Below are 18,597 nucleotides of genomic sequence, written 5' to 3'. Positions count from 1 at the left end.
GAGATGCAGTGATATTTTTAAGACATGCAATTATTTCAGCCTCTAAACTCTAGAAAATTTAAATATCGTTGCGCGTCACGCCATTTTTTAAAACATTTTCTAAAATATTTTCTAAAACATTTTCGGTCAAAATATGGTATATTCGGTCAATTCTGCCCTATTGATGAAAATCAAACATTGATAAAGTTATTAACGTAAAATAAAAATAATCTATTTAATCAAATTGGGAGGACTTGCTTGAAAACCGCTATGGAAACATTTGCCACCTTGCTTTATTTAATTTGATTTATATTTTATTAGACATTTTATATATAAAATGTGTCACATGAGATTTTCAGTTATATGTTCAGTTATAAACTCATGGATCAAATTAAAGAACATTCTGTTGAAGGTAACATCAAGAAAATATTTATTCAGCGAAGCCTTCCAACTTCCAATGCCGCCTTCTTACGCTCGATATTAATCGGACGTTTTGTATAACCTGTTTAGTATAAGTCGCTTTATATGTGCAGCATAAGAGACGTCGATGTTTTTCAACACCGCGACTTTCTTACCTAAGATATCTTGTCCTTCAACGCTTATTTGTTTTCTGATTAATACTAGAATAGTGTATTGTAACTTGTCAGAAAAAACAGTGCAATATGCGAAGAGCAGATCACACGGATCATGAGAAATACTATGGTCCATCTGGCGAAGAAGTCGTGATTATGGATTATATACATACAATTGCATACCGCATGAATAAGTCTGCGTCAGTCAATTTCGAGTTTCTTAAAGCTGCCCCCCACACCAAACAAGTCGCTCGCCGACTTGCTTTTGCCAAGTCGTTCGTTCACACATCCGTTCGTTTCTTCGTACCAATCCCATTCTTTGAATCTCTCATTGATTTGATGCTGTATGATACTTACGTGTTGTAAGATCGAATCAGTCGATTTCTATTTTTCTGAAATTACCGTCCACCCCAAAGAGATCACCAGATGTCTTGCTTTTGCCAATCCGCAGTGACTCGTTCACCCGATTATTTTTTTCGTCCTCTAGGAACCACTCGCGAAAGTTTTCGATCCTTTTGAACTGCGCGTCCATCAACTCCTGCAACGCACCTCCTTTCCCACCAAGCTCATTGGGCAATACTTCTATCGGAAAGTGTTCACTCACGCTTTCCAATGATGCGTGAAAATGTATCTGCGACAGAGGCATCAATCAGTAACATATATTTCTCACCCGGCAGAATTTCTTGTAGGATTTTGAAGATTTTGTGTAAACTCTGCGTTAGTTTAGAATGACGTCGATTCAGGAATTTAATTCAGTTCCTTTATTAACTTCTCTATTCCTGTGACGTAATTTTCTAGATAGATTAGGTTATTCGATAAGTTTGTTAGGAATTTTTGCGCAGGGTTTGCGGAGAAACTGATGTGCTTTTATAAGTATGACGAGTATAATGTTGTTTAATAATCTACTGATCGCTTTCTTTCGAATGCGAATCATCCCAGGAAACGAAAAAAATTGGATTGTGTACTTGACTGTAGGGACATTGTACCTTGGATTGTACCTTTTTTTGTCAAAGTTCTTACAAACTTATTGAAAAACTTCAAAAGCGCATTTCTCTCATTCTATTCAGGGATAGCAGAAGACCGTCTGAACGACGAGAGTTTTGTCGAGGATAAATAATTTGTTGGAAGAATAATTTGTTGAAGTAATTTTACCAATTTTACTAATTCCTTGTCCAAGAAAGGTTTGGTCATATTGTATATTATTTCGACAACTGGCGACGTATTTATTACATGGACCTCTTTCAAGCGTATTGGCATGGCATCTTGAAGGTAGCGTAGTCCTTTTTTTATTGATGCTATGTTTAAACGCCCTACATGTCCAATTGTAATTCCCGTAGCATCAACGACAAAGATCTGTCCTGGCGTTGATCCATGAGTCCAAACAAATTCATCATGCGTCATAAGACCGACGTTTAACAATTCATTGAAGAAAAAATGCGAAGGATCCAGATCGACCAGACATCCTATCATTATTCTATACTCCTCTTTGGTCGTGTGTTCTAGTTGTAACTGGGCCCTTTTTGAACAAGAATGATTTAATTTATCAAATTTTTTGAAAAAATTTAAATCACTTGCTATTATGACTGCATAAGAATATATAATACAAATGTTTCTATCTACGATTGAAACTGACAGAGCAGGTATGTAGTGCCATTAATAAATTATCTAGAAATTTATCTGTTATGCCTAAAAAAATGTGATGTCTAAACAATGCGGTTTGACTGAATGGAATGTAACGTGCATTATCCTTGCGTAAATTTTAGTTTTATTATATTTCATTGTATTAATATGCATGATACACATGCGCGCGCGCGCACACACTAATGCGCGCGCGCGCACACACACACACACACACACACACCATGTGCACCATATTCCGTTGATGCCGTTAACCAATGAATAAGTAATGAATGACCTTGTACCATACATATGTTGCCTACCTGACATAATTGCAGCATACTTGCTCTGTTATCGCTTCTTATCGGCGTTCTAACTTTTTAAAATTAGAATAGTTGAAATTTCACCGAATGAATTTACTAGACTATATAATGCCTTTATGCGTATAATACGTATATCGCGTATGCGTCTATTCAAGTTATTCAATGGTCAATATCAAGGAACTATGCTTACGCGACTTTAAAAACATCTCGTAGTTGTTGCATCTTCCGCATGTCTCTGTTGGAGAATAATTCCGGTGCGTGAGTCCTATAAGTGTAATAATTCTCGATTGTGCTTTTTGTCGGCTCTATATGATAATAATTGCTGTGCAAAAATATGGCGAGTTCCACGTCCTGAATCTTTGGCAAATGCGGTTGTTTCTCGCACCATTCCCTCAGAGTCTGTATATCTGATATTTTCAGCTCCGGATTCTTCTTCAGCTCTTCTTCGAAGGTTGTGAGTTTTATGGATGACATTGTACTTTTGTTTTCTATAAAGCTTCCTCTCCATTCACAATCAGAAGACTGATCTACTTTATTCACTGTCTCAGACGAGCGTTTAACCTAACAAATTTCTCGATTTTTAATTATTCGCTTTGATGAAAAGCAACGAACGATATTTTTAAATTATATATTTTTAATCTGCATGTTGGGAGTGTAAATAATTCTGTGCGATAGCCGACAAATTCCTTCTTGAAAAGGAGGATTTCTTGGAGACTCGCTGTGTCAGAAACACGTCTTGTTTCGATGTTCACGATATACTACCATCGTCGTCACCACTATGTCTGACACTGCTATGTCTGGAACATTTTATATTAAATGCTGGCGAGGCAGACGACGAGATTGTTTTTCCCGTTCGATTTATGGATCTCTCCGCGAATGACGGAGTGAAAAGTGTGCAGTGTGTGCAGGTCTGTCTAGATGTATTGGACAGAAGGATATATTTCTATGCCTCTTTTGTGTCGGCAACAAGTCTATCTAATAAGTTCGAAATGCAGAGATATATTTAAAAACGTCCAGTAATATCGGTCTCTAGGTTGTAGAAAATTTAAATATTTTTGCGCGTCATGTAATTATCTAAAATATTTTCGGTCAACAGTCGACGGATTAATTCTTCCCTATTGATGAGAATCAAATGTTGATAAAGATATTGATGTAAAGTAAAAATAATTTATTTAATCAAAATGGGGAGAGCTGTTTGAAAGTCGCTGTAAAGACACTTGCTACCTTTGCTTTATATGATTCGATTTGTACTTTATTTTAGACATTTTGTATACAAAACGTGTCACATAGGATTTTCAGTTATATTTTTAATTATAAACTCGTGGATCAGATTAAAGAACAGGCTGTTGTAGGCAATATCAAGGAAGTATTTATTCAGTGAAATCTTCCAATTTCCAATGCTGTCTACTCGTAATTATTCTATTTTAGTACAGCTTCATATATAAATAATTCATTAATCGGACATTTTGTATAATGCAATTTTATAAGATACTTTTTATATAAGCAGTACAGGAAATGTTAATGTATTTCTACTACCGCGACCTTCTTACGTAAGGGGTCTTGTTCTTTGAACGCTCGTTTCTTTCTTGCATAATGCTAGATGCTAATGCTAATATGACTCATCAGAAATGACATTGTAATATGCGAGGTACACACGGAGAACATGAGAAACATATTACAACTGGCGAAGAAGTTGCGATTATGGATTATATAGTTATAATTGCATACCGGATGAATAAGTCTGCGTCAGTCAATTTCGAGTTTCTTAAAGCTGCCGTCCACACCAAACAAGTCGCTCGCCGACTTACTCTTACCAAGTCGTTTCGCTTCACGTCTACACGTCCGTTCGTTTCGTCCATTAGAAACCACTCGCGATACTCTTCGAGCTTCTTTATTTGAATCTGGGCCAGCTCGTACATAGAACCAGCCTTTCCGCCCGCTTCATTCACCGCAGCTCATTCACCGAAACGTATTTGGATGCGCTTTCCAACGATGAGTGAAAATGTATCTAAGTGAGTCAAGGAAGAGAGAAAAATGCAAGTGAGAAATGTGGAAGTGAGACATTGGGGGAGGAGGGCGGGTGAGTATAACTCATGCGATTTCAGAATTTCAGTAATGTTACACGTTTAACGCGAGGCACGAAGTGGATACGCGAAAGTTTTCACCTTTATTCGTGACAATGAGAAACGGATGATGATTATCATAGGTTATATTGCCAATTGTGTCCGCAATATATATGTATATAAAAAGTTGCACTCGTTGATGTTATGTTGTACTGACGTGACTCGTGACGCGAAGTTGACACGCAAATGTTGAAGAGACAATCTTCTAAACACTAACCAAGATTCTAGATTCTGTTAAATCTCTTCTGAAATCTCGTCTCTTATCTTCCTAAATATTCTTAAAGAAGATCCTTTGTATCTCAGGAGCAAGGAACAAAATAATAAGCACATTATTTGAACATTATTACGTATCGTCAAAAGTAAACGCTTTTTTTTTTTTAAATTATCGTCATTTCTGACTATTATTGAGTGTATAAATTAGTTCGGTCCGTTTTCAAAAGATGGCTCCGGCTGTTGTGAATGGTTCATAGTGACTGCAGATTTTGGCGGTTTCAGAGAGGTTAGACATCTGCCAATAATATTCAATTTATATCGCTTTGAATTTCATACAAAAACCTTGCTTTTTACATATAAAAACCTTGCTTTTTACATATAAAAACCTTGCTTGTTGAAAATGTCGAATTTTGTGTTAACCGAGCAGCATTTGCGGGAGGTTTTAATTTTCTGCTTTAATTGGAAGAAAAGTGCAGCTGAAGCCCATCGAATGCTTGTTGAGGTTTATGGTGACGCTGCTTCAACTGATAAATCATGTAGGGAATGGTTTCGACGTTTCAAGGATGGAGATTTCAGCGTCGAAGACAAGCCTCGCTCTGGACAGCCAAAAAATTCGAGGACAAAGAATTAGAGGCATTACTCGAAGAAGATCAGATTCAAACGCAAGAGGAGCTTGCAGAATCATTGGGAGTGACTCAACAAGCCGTTTCCGTACGATTGAGAGACATGGGAATTATTCAAAAACAAGGAAAACAAGGAAAAAAGTGCCTTATAAACTGAAACCGACAGACGTTGAAAGGGGTTCTTCATGACAACGCTCGGCCTCATGTCGCAAAAGTCGTAAAAAAATATTTGGAAACGCTCAAATGGGATGTTTTACCGCACCCGCCGTATTCTCCGGACATTGCTTCTTTTGATTACTGGTTGTTCCGAAGGATGCAGCACGATTTGGCAGGTCACCGGTTCACTTTTTTCGCAGCTATTGAAAATTGGCTCCAAACTTGGATCGCCTCAAAAGACGAGTCACTTTTTCGAGATGGAATTCGAAAATTGCCTGAGAAATGGGAGAAAGTAGTAGCCAGCGATGGAAAATACTTTAATTGATCTGTTCATTCATTTTGTTTTGAAATAAATACATCTTTTAACAAAAAAAACGGACCGAACTAATTTGTACTCCCAATACGTACTAACTGCAATGCAGTGGAAGGAATCAAAACTGATGAACTCGATGAACATTGAACTCGATTGCTAATCATTGTGATGTTTACCATGTCTATCATCTCCTTTTTCATAAGAGGTCTCATCATATTCATGAGCATCTCCTGATGGCGGGCGGCGCGTTTATAAAGCATGAATCCCCTTCAAGCGTATCGGGGCCGCTTCCCGTATATAATAAATATAAATATTTCTTCAGCCCCATTGGATTAATTCGAGCAGGATGACCGAAAGACAGCCCGCTAGCATCGACAAAATAGACGCAGCCGTTATTCGTTAGGGTGTGATTTCGGAAGGTTCTTTTCGCTCTGGTTTATAGTGGTGGATTCAAGTGATGGATTTCATCAACAGTTATGAAACGACGCTTGAAATCCATTTTATTTTGCTTAAAACGATTAAAATTTGCCAAACACGCTTCTATTTCTATGAAGAAATACGCATTCGAATGCGTTTTTCGTCAATTGTTAGCAAATGCGGCACCCATCTTGCATAAAGCTTTTTCAACTTGTGCTACTACTCGAATGACTTGACAGATCGAATAAAATTTTACATGGGTTTATATCAGGGATATAAACTTTCCAATACAATTATAGTTTGACAGTTTCTAATGCCATATATGTGTCAGGTCGAGAACTTTTCATACTGCCTACGTATATGCATATATATAGGTATACACACATATGTATGTACGTACAGATAAGGGAAGGTTGCCTATATTGGCTGGTGGCCAGTTTTCAATTTTTTCTTTCTTTTTCAAATAATTTGCGAATATTTCATAGAAATAGAATAAAAACTAATTGCAAGTTATCTTTAATCTGTCGATGATATCCCATAATTCTTTAAGATATTTTGTACAACAATATCTTCTTTTACGCAGATCTTTTACGCAGGTCTCTCTTAAAGACGCAAGTGGTTTGGCAATTTTGGCAATTGGTTGCTTAAATTGTACTATGAGGTTTCCAAAATTGTGCCGTATTTCTTTCATTCCGATCCGATATCCGATTATCATAGCAATGTGATTAATTTAAAAACTGCGAAAGAATAAAAATAAGATATAAACAATTTAAATAAATACATGTTTAATTGAAATTACAGTTTGTATAAAAAAGCTAAAAAGATATCTTTTGAATAAAAAAATAGATATTACAATTGCAAAAATAAAATATTTTTGTCTCTAGAAACTCAACTAAGAAGGAATTAATTAAATTCACAGCTTGTATGAAGAACTGAAGAAAACTTTTTAACCAAAAGCAAACATTAAAATTACTTATTAAAATAATTATTAAGATTATATCTACTTTATTTATCAAGTTTATTTTATATGAAGGTCGTCTTTTCTTTTATTTATAAAATTATTCTTTCAGCATGTAACTAAAAATTGCAGAATTTATTTATTACATCCTCGAAATTGAAATTACAAAAATAAAATATCGTTTAACGCGAACTAACTTTCGTTTTTGAAAACTTAACTATGAAAAACAACAAATTGAACAAAAATGTATTTTCCAAAAAATAAATTTAGATAACACAAAGGAAGAAAGCCAGTGAGAAATGATTCGTCGATCGACGTCGAAACGAGGTCGAATCGTACGTAGATTTGACGATTTCGACGTCGATTCGACATTGTTTCAACATCGATCGACGAATCATTTTCTCACTGGAAAGCTTTCTATAGATTTTAAATACAACAATAAACAATAATAACAGATGTAGTTTTACTTCCTAAATTTGTAGATTATATACAACGGTACAAGATGGACGATCAATAGGTACGACTTAAGAGAGATTAGTCATGTTTTTCAATTTAAGGCAGTAAAATATACACAGAGAGCAAGGTTAGGTCCAAATTATATAATTCAGATATATCAATTTTAATCTTGTATAAAAGTGACAAGCAGCTAAATTAATACATTATTTGAAACTTTTTAAATGCCTTGTGTAAAAATGGGTGAAACTTACTTGTAAAACTAGAAAAACCTTTAACCTGTTTTTTTTCTTTTTTCTTTTTAAGAATACGCTTTCGTGCATAAACATTCACTTCCCTCTTATTAACTTAATAGCGATAGACGAGTCGACTCGTATAATAATGCGTAAATGGCGCTAGGCCTTCGGATTCTATGAAATTTTCTAATTAATGATTATTCAAGATAGTCTATATATTATTATTATTTGCTCGGCTATACGGTTGAGTCATATGTCAAATAATTATTTGATTCGGTCAATTACATTCGGCTATTTGGTATTAAAAGAAACATTTAATCATTCTTTGAATATATAATTAAAAAATTGCAGAATTTATCAAGAGGCACACCGTGCCTATTATACGCGAAACTCCGAGTTGAAATGAGGTGAGATTTTCATATCTCAGCAATGGCTGAACCGATCGAGGTTTTTTTTATACCCAATCGATTCGGCCTTCAAAAATAGGAAGAAAAGTGTTGCAGAGTTTTATTATAGTTATAAGTTTTACTCGTAATAATAATATACGTATATATCTGTTATATCCTCGAAATTAATTGATATTATAGAAGTAAGATATATTTTCATTTTTGCAAATGCAATCTCGTATATATTATGTCTACGAAATTATTCATCTTATGCAAGATTTAACAATCCATGGTTTTCTTTCTATTGTGTGAAAGTCCAATGATGCATACTTTGCCTAACGACGGAAAGTACTGTCAAAAACAGATCGTAAATTTTGATATATTAATTTAGAGCAAGATCAGGTTGCATTACATTGGTAATTTGATTCGTATTACGTAGTTTATCTCTTTCTTCGTACCAAGGTAATCTAAGTTGATTTATTTATATAAATGTCAACTCTCTCACTTATATCATACTCGCTGTCGTTATGTTCCGAATTACCAATTAATACAGAAGTTAATGCAGAAGTCAATGCGGTTTGATTATTATTTAACATCAATTGATATTAAATCAATTGATATTATTAAATGCCAAGAGTAATATGTTATACATATATTAATAATCACCTTATTTATTGTGTGTGAGAAATCACTTTCGTTCGAATCGCTTCTTGCGGACGGTATTCGAAAGGTATTTTTAACGCGATCTTTTTTTCCCTCTTTTTTTCCTTTATTCCCTTTTTTGTTTTCCTGGTTTTTGTCAAGGGTAAGGATACTGGGTACCGAACAGTACAGAGAACTGGCGAGCACTGTCGGACGCGCCTCTTCACTCCTTCAGCTTTATATACGAGTGTCTAATTTGCGTTGTAAACTAATCGTCATTGGAATAGCATGCGCGAAATGATAACGTTGCGACCGTGACCGTCAACCGTGCACGTGCGGTAAGGTGCCCCCGTGGCGCATCTTTACGGCACACAAAAGAACCGCGAAGAAATACTTCATTAAATCTTACGAACGCATAATCTGGCGGATAACAAGAAGTAATAATACAATATCGTCGGTAGCAGTGCTTAATCGTGTGACAATTATTATTGGCATCCGAACAATTGCACACGCACGCCAGCCATGCGACAAGACTAATATTTATATTACATAGGAGAAATATTGAACTCTACCGTTACATAACACATCCTCCTCTGCCTTCTGGTCTCCGCGTAAAGCCGCGTGATCCATGGGCAAAACTTATGAGTAATTTGTTAAGAGAACCATGAAACAATGGATATTAGAGTATAGTGTGCGACACTCTACGTCACTTTGTGCCGATTTAGTCTATTTCGAGCTTCTTAAAGCTACCGTCCATGCCGAACAGGCCGTCCCCCGCCTGAAATTTGCCGACTCGCAAAGACTCGTTCACCCGTCCGATCTTCTCGTCGTGTTGAAACCACGCTCGAAATTCCTCCAGTAATTTTATATGCTCGTCAACCATATCATTGATAGGTCCTGCTCGGCCGCTCATTTCGTTCGGCAAGGCCTCGATGGGGAAAAATTTCTTTGCGCTCTCTATATTCGAGTGAAAATGTATCTGAAAGTACAAAAGGGCTAAGGTGCGAATCTCGAATCTATTCGATCCACATATGTAATGTGGATCGAATAGGAGGAGTAACAAGGTGAACAAACGAAAGAATATCAACTCCAAGCGAGTCTCAAGACTCACAATACTTAGCAATTCCGTTTTTACGAAAGGTCTGAGCATATTCATTAATGTTTCCACTGCAGGCATGACGTTTAACACATGGAGCGCCTTCAGTCGAACCGGAGCACCTTCTTGTATGAAGAACAATATCTTTTTCAGTATCATCAAATTCATGCGGCCAATGTGGCCTAGGGTGAGTCCCGTAGCGTCCAAGATGATAACCAGCCCGTGGCTGGTGCCCTTCATCACATTTTGCACTTCGCATGTCATGAAAAGGTACTTGAGACATTCGGCACAGTTGAAATGACTCGGGTTTGTGTTCAGAAATTTGCCGAGAGTCATTATGTAACCCTCCTTGGTTCTTTCCTTCAACGGAAAGATCGCTCTGTTAACGAGAGAGATATACAATACGTTATATATATACAATACGTTAGATTTTGTTGTGACTTGGACATTTTCGTGATTTTCGATCGGGCGAATCGCGAGCAACCTATGATGAAATCTGAGCGAAACCTGAACTTACGCGACGTTGAAGGCCTTACGCAATTCCTTCCACGCGACTGGATCTCTATTGGAGAACACTTCCGGCATGTGCGTCCTCACGGTGAAAAAGTTCTCTATCGTGGTCTTGGTTGGCTCTATACGATAGTAATTGCTGTGTAAGAACATAACGATATAGAGTATGGGTATGTCCGGCAGATGCGGCTGTTTGTCCATCCAGTCTTTCAACATTTGCAAATCCGACATCCTCAACTCCGGATTCCGTTTGCATTCGTCCTCCACGCTGACATACCGAACTGGCATTACGTGTTCCACCATCGTGTCGCAGAATTTAAATTTGTTTTCCTACGTAAAATTTTACTTTTATATATATATATATATAAACTTTGGACCGACAATCTCTCGAAAATCGAGAGATCAACAGGAAGATGACGCAACATCTATGGTTTATAGATGGAGATGTATTGCATTATTAATGAGTAAGTGTGTTATTTATCTGGAATCGATCTCGAGTCAAATGGATCGATAAGTGCACTATCGGCGTTGTACTACCACCGTACTACGTACCAACCGTGTGTATAAGCGACATACTCGTCCATATCGTTTCCTACTGGCAAACACGATTATTTATAATGATAACACGGTACAAGAGAAGTCAGTGGAAGTCAAAGGAAGATATAGGAATCATATCAGTCGCGACGTCTTTCTGCCGTCTCATCGTGATTAATACTTAACAAAAAAATTCAGATTGGCTGAGCACAAAAGATAGCTACCGATTATTTCTGCAAGGTGTGGCACTTAAATTGAGACGTAAACCTAAATGTAAAGAACACGAAGGAAAGAAATGGAGCAAAGCGCAAAAAGAGAGATGTTTCAGATAAAGTAAAGTTGTAGGCTTTCGAAGGAGTATAACTATTCAACTATTCAAAGGAGTATGACTCTCAGATGAGGTGTCAAGGTGAAATGAAAGTCATTTTATATTTTTTTGACGGGACCTTGATACTTTAAACATTTACGTCTGTTTCTCATGACAAATTCAACGCATGACAACGCATTGACTCAAGGCCCCATTGGAAAACGTCGTTTGACGAAAACGGAATTTTGAAATGATAATAAACAAGATAATTTTCAATTTTGTCGAATTTGTTTCATTAAATGCTCGCGAAATGAGAGATGTGAGACCGTCGATGCATTTTGGAATACGCTGATTTGGTGAGCGTTCAACAAAGTATATCCCCATCAACACTGCACCGAGAGACAAGCGTCTCTAATCAAGCATTCTCTTCTATTGTCCGACATCTGACTGAAGTCTGGTGAACAGATAGACCAATAATTTGTTTGCGCATCTTGAGAGGAATCTTCCATCACGTTCTTCATTTTGTTGGATTTTTGCAAAAAAGTTTGCAGCAGATGAAAATCTGTCTGCCAATTGTCATTTGACTTTGAATTTGACTTTGAGCGTGTGGTTATTGAATTCGTGAATGAAAAGAGCAGCAGAAGGCTGGGTGTTAGTAAAAGATATGACTTTTATCTGACCTTTATTTCGCTCTGACACTCTATCTGAAGATCAAGTCAATTACACTGTGTCCCATTGTGTGTCTGAAACACTTTTCTCCTTTCATTTTTTCTTCGTCCATATATTTAGGTTAATTTCAATTATATGTTGCATGCTGTATACTTTGTTTTTGTAAACCGTAAGCCGCTATACGCACGGGATGTGCGTTCTACTTCCCATCGCTAATTCACGCAAAACCATGTCTCCCATTTCTTACTTTTCCATTATTACACAGCAATCGACAATATACTTTTTAATTGTTGTACAAGTTAAATTTATGGTTAATCAAATCACTGGCATTTGTTACCGTTAACTTTTCTTCCACAAGTAGCATACCAAATAGCATATTTTCTCCACTATAAACAGCGTAAACAGCGATATCTTCGAAAATTTTAATATTATTTTTATTTAAAGAGGAAAAGTTGAAAACAATACTTTTTGATGATACGAGTTACTCACGCGTGTGAATTTGTTTTGTGATAAACCTCATAGAAACTTAGCACACTAGCACGATCGCCACGCACGAAATCAATCGTTTAGCCACTGACACTTTCTAGAGGAGAGCACTCGAGCGTTTGAAACGTCGAGAAAGCTGCTCCTTACTGTCGTTCAGAGATTGCGCGAGACGTTCGAGTACGTAATCATCGACGAGAACCTGATTCGATTTAATCGATGTATTATGTAAATATCATAAATATTGTTGTTGCAAGAAATAGTATCATTCTGATTTCCTTCGATGCTTTAATCTATTTCGAACTGATCATTCGTGCCTTTTTGTTACTTGACTTTGGCATACTTTGTACTTGGATTTTCCTTTTCTCTTACACGTTGCTTTAATATATTTTACTATATTTGTGTAGAACATTCAGTACTCTAAATTATAAGTTGCTCTTAACAAGCAAAAGAATTACGTTTCAATTGTGACGTTTCGTTCAATCTAGTTTTCCCTTTCTCCTCCTCTCCCCCTCTCTCTTCTCTCTCTCTCTCTCTCTCTCTCTCTCTCTCTCTCTCTCTCTCTCGTCCACTTCTCTACTAAATCGCTATCGACAAATCTTCACTTTGTACATACTATTACACATACTATATTACTTTCTCTATCTTTTTCTATCTTTCAACTGTACTTTTTAGCATTATTCAAGGATTAATATCTGGAGGCACACATTTTGTCGTTTTTATTCTTTTTTCATTTCTCATTTTTATTCTTTCGATTTACCAATTCAAGATATATGTTTTCAAATTAAATTTCAAATCTTGAAAAGGACATATTAACAGAGCGATTCCTTTCGATCTTTGCCAATGTCTCTCTGCCATCCTCTCTACAATTTTCTAATTTTTCAGCAGCGTGTTTCTTATTCGCCGTACACGTATCTAGACCTTGAATCGTCGAACATTCTACAAGTTGCAAAGTGGCCCACCTTCAGCATAAATACCTAAATACTACCTAAAACTCTGTAAATGCAAATTCTATTTTATCGTTCTGCTGTAGCATTATTCCATCTTCAGCCGTTTCGGTGATTCTCTTCATTCGTTTATCAAAGCTTTTGGTGTCTCAATTCAATTTAACACACTGAATTTAAATATATCTGTTGTATTTAAATATATCAAGCGATTTATATTTTTTCGTTTGATCTCTCCCTCTCTCTCTCTCTCTCTCTCTCTCTCCTCTTTCCTTGCCGTAGTATTCTTTCGTCGTCGGTCCTCTATTAAAATTGCGCATTGTTTAAACCATATTCTATCAATATATTTAAACTGCACAGTCTCACTCTTTTTTTCATTCTTTCACGTGACGATGCGCTTAGACACGTATATCTACAAGATTATAGCAATTAAGAGGTTCGAAGTTCAAGATTGTAGTGTTTTACGCTTACGTAAGATGTAGCTTGTATGCAGCATCGACTGTTATTTTCTCGCATATATTTGTAGAATGAGATGACATCGTGACTTTATATTATTATGTTACGTCGATACAAGGACGTTGCACACACATACACTATTTTTTTCTTTCTTGTAACAAAGATTATCGGACAACTTTTTTATAAGTTTTGCACAAGTTCTCTTTTTTCTCAGACGCAAATGTCCAGTGTCATTGTGGATATCATCCATAATGACTATGGATGAATAATACGAATAAAAAGCACACCTATTCTCTCGTTTGCCATATCATATCGAAATATTCATATAATAGCCGTATCGTACGACTGTCTACTTCGATCGGGATCTAAACTTGGGATTCTTTCGCAAGAATATTATCGATCGAGATAAACCACGATTGAGAGAAGTGATAAATCTCGAATTTTTGCTATTACACTTGCTACCTCCGTTTGTTCCTCCAGCGTAACCAGCAAAACACTAAGTTTTTGTTTATTCAAAAAAAAAAAATGATACGTATATTATTCTTCGTGTGTGTGTGTGTGTGTGTGTATGCGTGATAAATAATAAATTGTATATTTATAGACAAAAGCTATATTACAATTAAATATATTTCGAATAATGTTTGAAATTATAGCTGCTGATAGTATCCTGTGTAAAAAGATTGGGACGAATCAATCTATTTCGAGTTTCTTGAAACTTCCTTCTACGCCAAAGAGATCCGTTGCCGATTTGCTTTTGCCCACTCTTAAGGCTTCGTTCACACGAGCCGTGGCCTCATCCTTCAGAAACCACTCGCGATAATTCACTATATTTTTTAGTTGTTCCTCCTGCTGTTCTTTTATCGATCTGCCCTTTCCTCCGCAGTCGCACGGAAGCGCTTCCACCGGTATAAATTTCTCCACTGTATCGTTCGTGGTGTGAATATGCAACTGTGAAAGTACCAAAAGGAACAAATTACACACGAGATATTTGATGTGGATATCGATGAGCGGATATCGATTTTAGGAATAATACAGAATAATACAGAGATTTCGTTCAGGAATATAAATTTCTTGACAAAGATATCCTCAAATTATTCTCAAATTTGCGACAAACAACAACAAGTCACAGACGAGACTCGCGCGAATAAAATTCACTCGAAAAATCGAACGGATTTCTCGAAGATCCTCCCGAATTTTTAGTCTCGAATTTAGAGTACGATATCTGTTCTCACCATGTCCATCAATTCCTTCTTCATAAATGGTTTCATCATCGCCAAAATAATATCCATAACTGCGTTACTGTTAATAAAATGTAGACCCATGAGTCTGATTGGTATAGCCTCTTGCAGATAATAAAGAAACTTCTTGATTGATATTGGACTGAGGCGGCCGGCGTGAGCAAAGGTAACTTTATCCATGTCAATGACAATCACGTGGCCTTTAGCGGTGCCCTCCTGATATAACCACAGGTCTGTCACCATGGTGAAGTATTTTAAAACGTCGTTGTGGACAAAGCGCGATGGATCGTAATCTATTAGCCTCGTATAAACAATCTTGTAATCATCCTTCGTCCATGTTGACAATGTTATCTGTGCCCTTTGTCAGAAAGATTCATGTGTTTAAGCATAATATACTAATGAATCGCATCGCTTGACGAGATTGATTTTTTACTGAAAAATGCGCTCGTCTCTTAAGAAGAAAACTCACTGCATGCAATTAAATTGTTATGCGCGATGTAATTTCATTGGTACTTTCAATCAGTATGATTATAATGAGGAAGAGAGAGAGAGAGAGAGAGAGAGAGGGGGAGGGAGGGAGAATTAGAAACGTTAAACCTGATAACAGATTCTGAATTACAGTGACAGTTTTTATTGTCTGTTTATTTTTACTTCTCGAACGTTACGGAATACAAATTTTTATCAGACATCGACATTCTATTGCGATATATTTGTAATTGGTTCGACTCAACGTCGAAAGAAAAGTCGTAGTCAAATGCAAATAAAGTGTGTGTCTGTACTGTATGTGTGTAACTCGCACGATAATTAAAATTATTTGGAAACTCTTACGTGACTTTGAACACCTCTCGCAAATTCTTCGTTCCAAGCGGATCTCTATCGGAGAAAAATTCCGGCAGATGAGTTCTGGATGTGTAATATTCCTCGATGGTGTTCTTTGTCGGTTCCATGCGATAATAATTGCTGTGCAAGAACAACGCGTACTGACTGTCTGAGATTTTCGGTAGATGCGGTTGCTTCGCGCACCAATCTTTCAATATTTGTACGTCAGAATCCTTCAGCTCGGGATTCTTTCTCTTTTCTTCCTCGTAGGATATTCCTTTGCTCAGAGACATGATGTTGCCAATCTTTTCTCAACTGTTGAACTGTTGAATTTAACAATTGTTCAATGCGACACTTACATTACTCGTATTCAACAAAGTTTAATGAGAAAATTTAATGAAAAAATTAAAATTACTTCACTAGCCTCAAGTGGCTAACTAACATGTACTATGTAATTGTTTTCAAATATTAAGTTATGATGTATAAGTTAAACTAATATTGTGTCATAATTTGGCTTAATATTGAAATAGAAATAGAAATACTACTATAGAGGACGTATGCGTATGAGTGTGCGCGCACATGCACATGTATGTGTGATTGATAATTAATCGTAATTAAAAAAGGAAATAAAAAAAAAGGGTCAATCCGATTTGAAATTCACCGGCAAGTATACACAGATGTACGACGTTAACAATCGCAGGAATATCAGGCGGCTACTATGGTACAACTGAATTCATAAAAAGGAGAGACTGGTATATGTCTGATATGTACTTATGAAGTGCAGATGACTGGTATATACTCATGAATGCATTCAGGGAGACACTATAGACGTTACTAACTCAAACGCTTCCAAAACTACCCATTAACTGGAATTAGTAACGCAATAGTGATAGCGAGCTCCATAAATAGCGATAGCGTAGCGTGTTAGCATTACTGCGTTATATTCTCGTTTTTGCAACAGCCTTCTCAGTCTTAATATTTCAAATATTTATTTAAACACACACTTGTCCATCACATATATGAATAATAGTAAATAATATAGTAAAGTAATAAATACAATGTGCACCGATATCGTTTGGATATCGTTGGTAATTATGTGACAATGACAGATGCGTAGTTTCACAGCGATTTGGGCGTGTTTACTGTACTTTACTGTGAAAGGAATATACGCGCGTGTGCGTGCGTGCGTGCGTGCGTGCGTGCGTGCACACGAGAGGACAATGTAACAGATGATTCGTAAATTGCAATCGAAAAAATGGCAAAGTGGAAAAATGTTAAATTTTAAGAAATCTGATATTGACTGAGTATGATATTGATAAGCAAAATACGATAAAAATACTCCATCAAAACTCATATTATAAATCTTCTAAATGAATTTCATATAAAGAACAATCGAAAACGACAAGAGAATCTTCACTCACCTTCTTATCGTATTCGCATATAACAGATGAAATTTTATTTTTATGTGTACGATATAAATGTCAAACGTTTTTGTTGTTTCAAAACCTGCAAAACCTGTCGTTGATCCTTTTTCTCGTGCGTCTAAAATGTTACTAAATGCAAGGAAGCGATAGTTTCTATCTCAAGGCATAAAACAGACTGCGACGCGAATGAAATGGATTTATATCGTTATGCGTGTATCTCCTTCGTAAACAAGTCAAGCTTCATCCTTTGCAATTACAAATTTTGTAATCATCAGTTTCAATCTGTTATTACCTCAAGTGTAGTGAATTATTATTTTGTACTTCTTTCTCGTTTTCCTTCTTCCTCCTTTCTTCTCCCTTTCATTCGAGTTATTATCATTATTACTACTGACAGTATATAATTCGTTTTATATATTAGATTTGTAAACAGCCTCATTAAATTGTCAACTCTTCGCTGAATATGCATGAAACAATGAAATTTCCATTATCTATTCTATCGCAACGACCGTAGAAATAATTGTTATTGTACGTGTACATACGCGCCGATGTAATAAATGGATCATTAATAGAATTTTAATTTCTAAATTGTACTGCAACTTTTTATAATAATTTTTGTGTCATTTCCGTCAGAGTTGAAATTATATAATATAGCGATACATGAAGATATTTCAGCTATTTATGAAAATGTGATAAATTTATCTATAAATAAATGTACAATGACTTTATTTGTTTCAAGACTTTTTGCATACTTTTTATTTATCACGCAAAATCTCACCAATTTAATTCTCTGATTGATTAACTGTGGCGCTGCGATCGATATACTTGTGTTCAAGCAGAGTGAAACCTGAGAGCGGCCATCGGGCCGATTACGCTGGGATGCTTTTTCTGCCGAATTCCGACGCGTCCCCTGAGACAATGTGCACACACTACGCACAACAGTATACTATATATATATATGTATATATATATATATACCGTCTTGACGATAAAGCGGGAAGCACACACTCTTGCATAAAGGCAGAGAGAAGCCTGAGAGCGGGCATAGCTGCATTTACTACAGCGTTATCGAAAAGTTGGCTGATTCGAAGCGCCAACTGGGTCCATTT

General features: G+C 36.3%; 3 protein-coding genes across 3 annotated transcripts; all 3 read right to left on the bottom strand.

The window, feature by feature from the left end:
• Window positions 1-410: 410 nt before the first annotated feature.
• On the bottom strand, window positions 411-709 carry LOC105184077 (uncharacterized). Its single transcript, XM_019841858.2, has 2 exons — window positions 555-709; window positions 411-481 (listed from the first exon to the last, which is right to left on the bottom strand). Exons 1-2 carry the CDS (start codon window positions 685-687, stop codon window positions 414-416), a joined length of 201 nt encoding a protein of 66 aa, XP_019697417.1. The 5' UTR covers window positions 688-709; the 3' UTR covers window positions 411-413.
• Window positions 710-880: 171 nt separating this feature from the next.
• Window positions 881-2,679, bottom strand: LOC109503584 (alpha-tocopherol transfer protein-like). The gene is made up of 3 exons (XM_019841857.2): window positions 2,492-2,679; window positions 1,704-2,067; window positions 881-1,182 (listed from the first exon to the last, which is right to left on the bottom strand). The coding sequence occupies exons 2-3, from the start codon at window positions 2,019-2,021 to the stop codon at window positions 925-927; spliced, it is 576 nt and encodes a 191-aa protein (XP_019697416.1). The 5' UTR covers window positions 2,022-2,067; window positions 2,492-2,679; the 3' UTR covers window positions 881-924.
• Window positions 2,680-3,837: 1,158 nt separating this feature from the next.
• LOC105184084 (uncharacterized) lies at window positions 3,838-17,550 on the bottom strand. Its single transcript, XM_025297318.1, has 11 exons — window positions 17,489-17,550; window positions 16,077-16,390; window positions 15,243-15,606; window positions 14,704-14,958; window positions 12,761-12,812; window positions 12,617-12,652; window positions 12,465-12,538; window positions 10,625-10,947; window positions 10,123-10,486; window positions 9,036-9,990; window positions 3,838-4,499 (listed from the first exon to the last, which is right to left on the bottom strand). The coding sequence occupies exons 2-10, from the start codon at window positions 16,358-16,360 to the stop codon at window positions 9,733-9,735; spliced, it is 2,010 nt and encodes a 669-aa protein (XP_025153103.1). The 5' UTR covers window positions 16,361-16,390; window positions 17,489-17,550; the 3' UTR covers window positions 3,838-4,499; window positions 9,036-9,732.
• Window positions 17,551-18,597: the final 1,047 nt, after the last annotated feature.

Source organism: Harpegnathos saltator, unplaced genomic scaffold, assembly GCF_003227715.2.
Source record: "Harpegnathos saltator strain DR-91 unplaced genomic scaffold, Hsal_v8.6 scaffold174, whole genome shotgun sequence".
Classification (NCBI taxonomy): Eukaryota; Metazoa; Arthropoda; class Insecta; order Hymenoptera; family Formicidae; genus Harpegnathos; species Harpegnathos saltator.
This window is presented reverse-complemented; position numbering and strand designations above follow the sequence as displayed.